At 49.0% G+C, this 2,097-nt stretch overlaps 1 protein-coding gene across 1 annotated transcript; it reads left to right on the top strand.

Moving 5' to 3' along the window:
• Positions 1–262: 262 nt before the first annotated feature.
• Positions 263–1,318, top strand: LOC306920534 (formyl peptide receptor-related sequence 4-like; the record flags this gene model as incomplete). The annotated part of the gene is made up of 1 exon (XM_079497346.1): positions 263–1,318. One exon carries the CDS (start codon positions 263–265, stop codon positions 1,316–1,318), a length of 1,056 nt encoding a protein of 351 aa, XP_079353472.1.
• Positions 1,319–2,097: the final 779 nt, after the last annotated feature.

Raw genomic sequence — 2,097 nt, 5'->3', positions numbered from 1 at the left:
TGTGTGTGTGTGTGTGTGTGTGTGTGTCATAATAATAATTAATAACCCATCCGTTACTACATGTGCAGGGCACAATACTGGGGAAACATGAAATGGAGTCTGTCAACTCCCACAATTTCCTTCTTTCCATATTGCGCTGCAACGTAACTCTAGGATGAGCCGCCTGAAGGGCGGCGAAATTCTAGTAATAATAATACATGGCGTGTTAAAACAAAGCGTGTACATTATATTCATTGTTTTGTTATTTTTGGGTTTCAGGACGATGGAGGTTAATATGACCACACCTGCTGTTCCTCACGATGAGGATGATGAATGGGACTGGGATGAAGTCTACAAATCCATCGGCATCATGTCCGCGGTCATCTACAGCCTGGTCTTTGTGCTCGGCGTGTTGGGGAACGGTGTGGTCATCTGGGCGACGGGCTTCAGGATGAAGAAAACCGTCAGCACCGTTTGGTACCTCAACCTCGCTGTGGCCGACTTCCTGGTTACAGCCTTCCTGCCGCTGAAAATCACAGAGAGCGCTACTCTGGACCGCATCTGGCATTTTGAGTGGTTCATGTGCAAAATGGATGGTCTGGTTTTCTTCATGAACATGTATGCCAGTATCTACACTCTGGTGCTGATCAGTGTGGACAGATGTGTGGGTGTGGTGTGTCCCGTGTGGACCGGGAACCACCGCACCATCAGAAAGGCATCCTGGGTCAGTCTGGGAGTCTGGGTGATGGCCTTAGCTCTCAGCATACCTCACGTCGTCTTTAGGAACACAGGTTTCCGGTGCGTCGACGACTATGCATCCACCATCATAGGCACTAACTTTGTCGTGGGATTCGTGGTTCCTTTCGCTGTCATCGTTTCCTGCTATTCTATCATCATGTACCGGATCAGGAATAACCACTCGCTGGCCGGCCAATCAGGTCGCTCCTTCAAAATCATAGCAACTGTTATCGCCACATTCTTCCTGTGCTGGATCCCCTATCACATCATACGGCTGATGGAAGTGCATGTGCGTTATAATATAGATAGAGGTATAGAGGTCAGTGAAACACTGAAGGTTGTGAACAAGTGTGGGCTTCCCATAACCCTCACCCTGGCTCTTCTCAACAGCTGCCTGAACCCGCTGATGTACGTGTTCAGTCAGGGTTTCAAGGACGTGTTCCTCTGCAGGTCCATCCTAAAGGTTCTGGGGAAAGTCTTCGCTGAAGACCCTCCTCAGACCAACAACACTTCCACAGACCCAGCCGTCACCCGAATGATCACCCTGTCTGACATAGAGGGTAGCACCGGTCCGCCCGGAACCCAAGACCCGAGCCGCTAACCGAGAACCACCCGGAACCCAAGACCCGAGCCCCTAACCCAGAACCGCCCGCAACCCAAGACCCGAACCCCTAACCGAGGACCGCCCGCAACCCAAGACCCGAACCCCTAACCGAGAACCGCCCGCAACCCAAGACCCGAGCCCCTAACCCAGAACCGCCCGCAACCCAAGACCCGAACCGAGGACCGCCCGCAAGCCAAGACCCGAACCCCTAACCGAGAACCGCCCGCAACCCAAGACCCGAGCCCCTAACCGAGAACTGTCCGCAACCCAAGACCCGAGCCCCTAACCAAGAACCGCCCGGAACCCAAGACCCGAGCCCCTAACAGAGAACCGGGCGGCACCAAACTCTCACCATGGACACTTGAATTCATGGATAGTCAATAATTTGACAAATAGTAAAAATAAAAATAATAAACTAACAATAATATCCAGGAAGTTATATGTATTAGGTCGCCGGCCCGCATCTCAAAAAATGTTGTTCCAGGGACCCCCCCAGAAACAAAGATTTGAGTTAAAAAATAACAGATTTGCAGAACACATTTCCCACGATTTTTCAACAGCTAAAGTTTAAAATAATGGTTAAAGTGGTTAAAAGCTATAAGGCGACACACATCCGTTCCAGGTATTAATGGGTTAATATGTAGAACTACTAATGTATTTTCTTCTCAGTATCCTAAATGTTCTCACAGATTGAAACCATGATGGAAAGTAACTGTTTATTTTATTTAAAAAACAGTATTTTTTGGAGCTTCTCTTTGACATGATGCATCTTTAAT

The sequence above is a fragment of the Electrona antarctica genome (assembly GCF_951216825.1).
Source record: "Electrona antarctica genome assembly, chromosome: 1".
Lineage (NCBI taxonomy): Eukaryota > Metazoa > Chordata > Actinopteri > Myctophiformes > Myctophidae > Electrona > Electrona antarctica.
The sequence above is the reverse complement of the archived record's forward strand: the minus strand, read 5'-3'. Positions and strand labels throughout refer to the sequence as shown.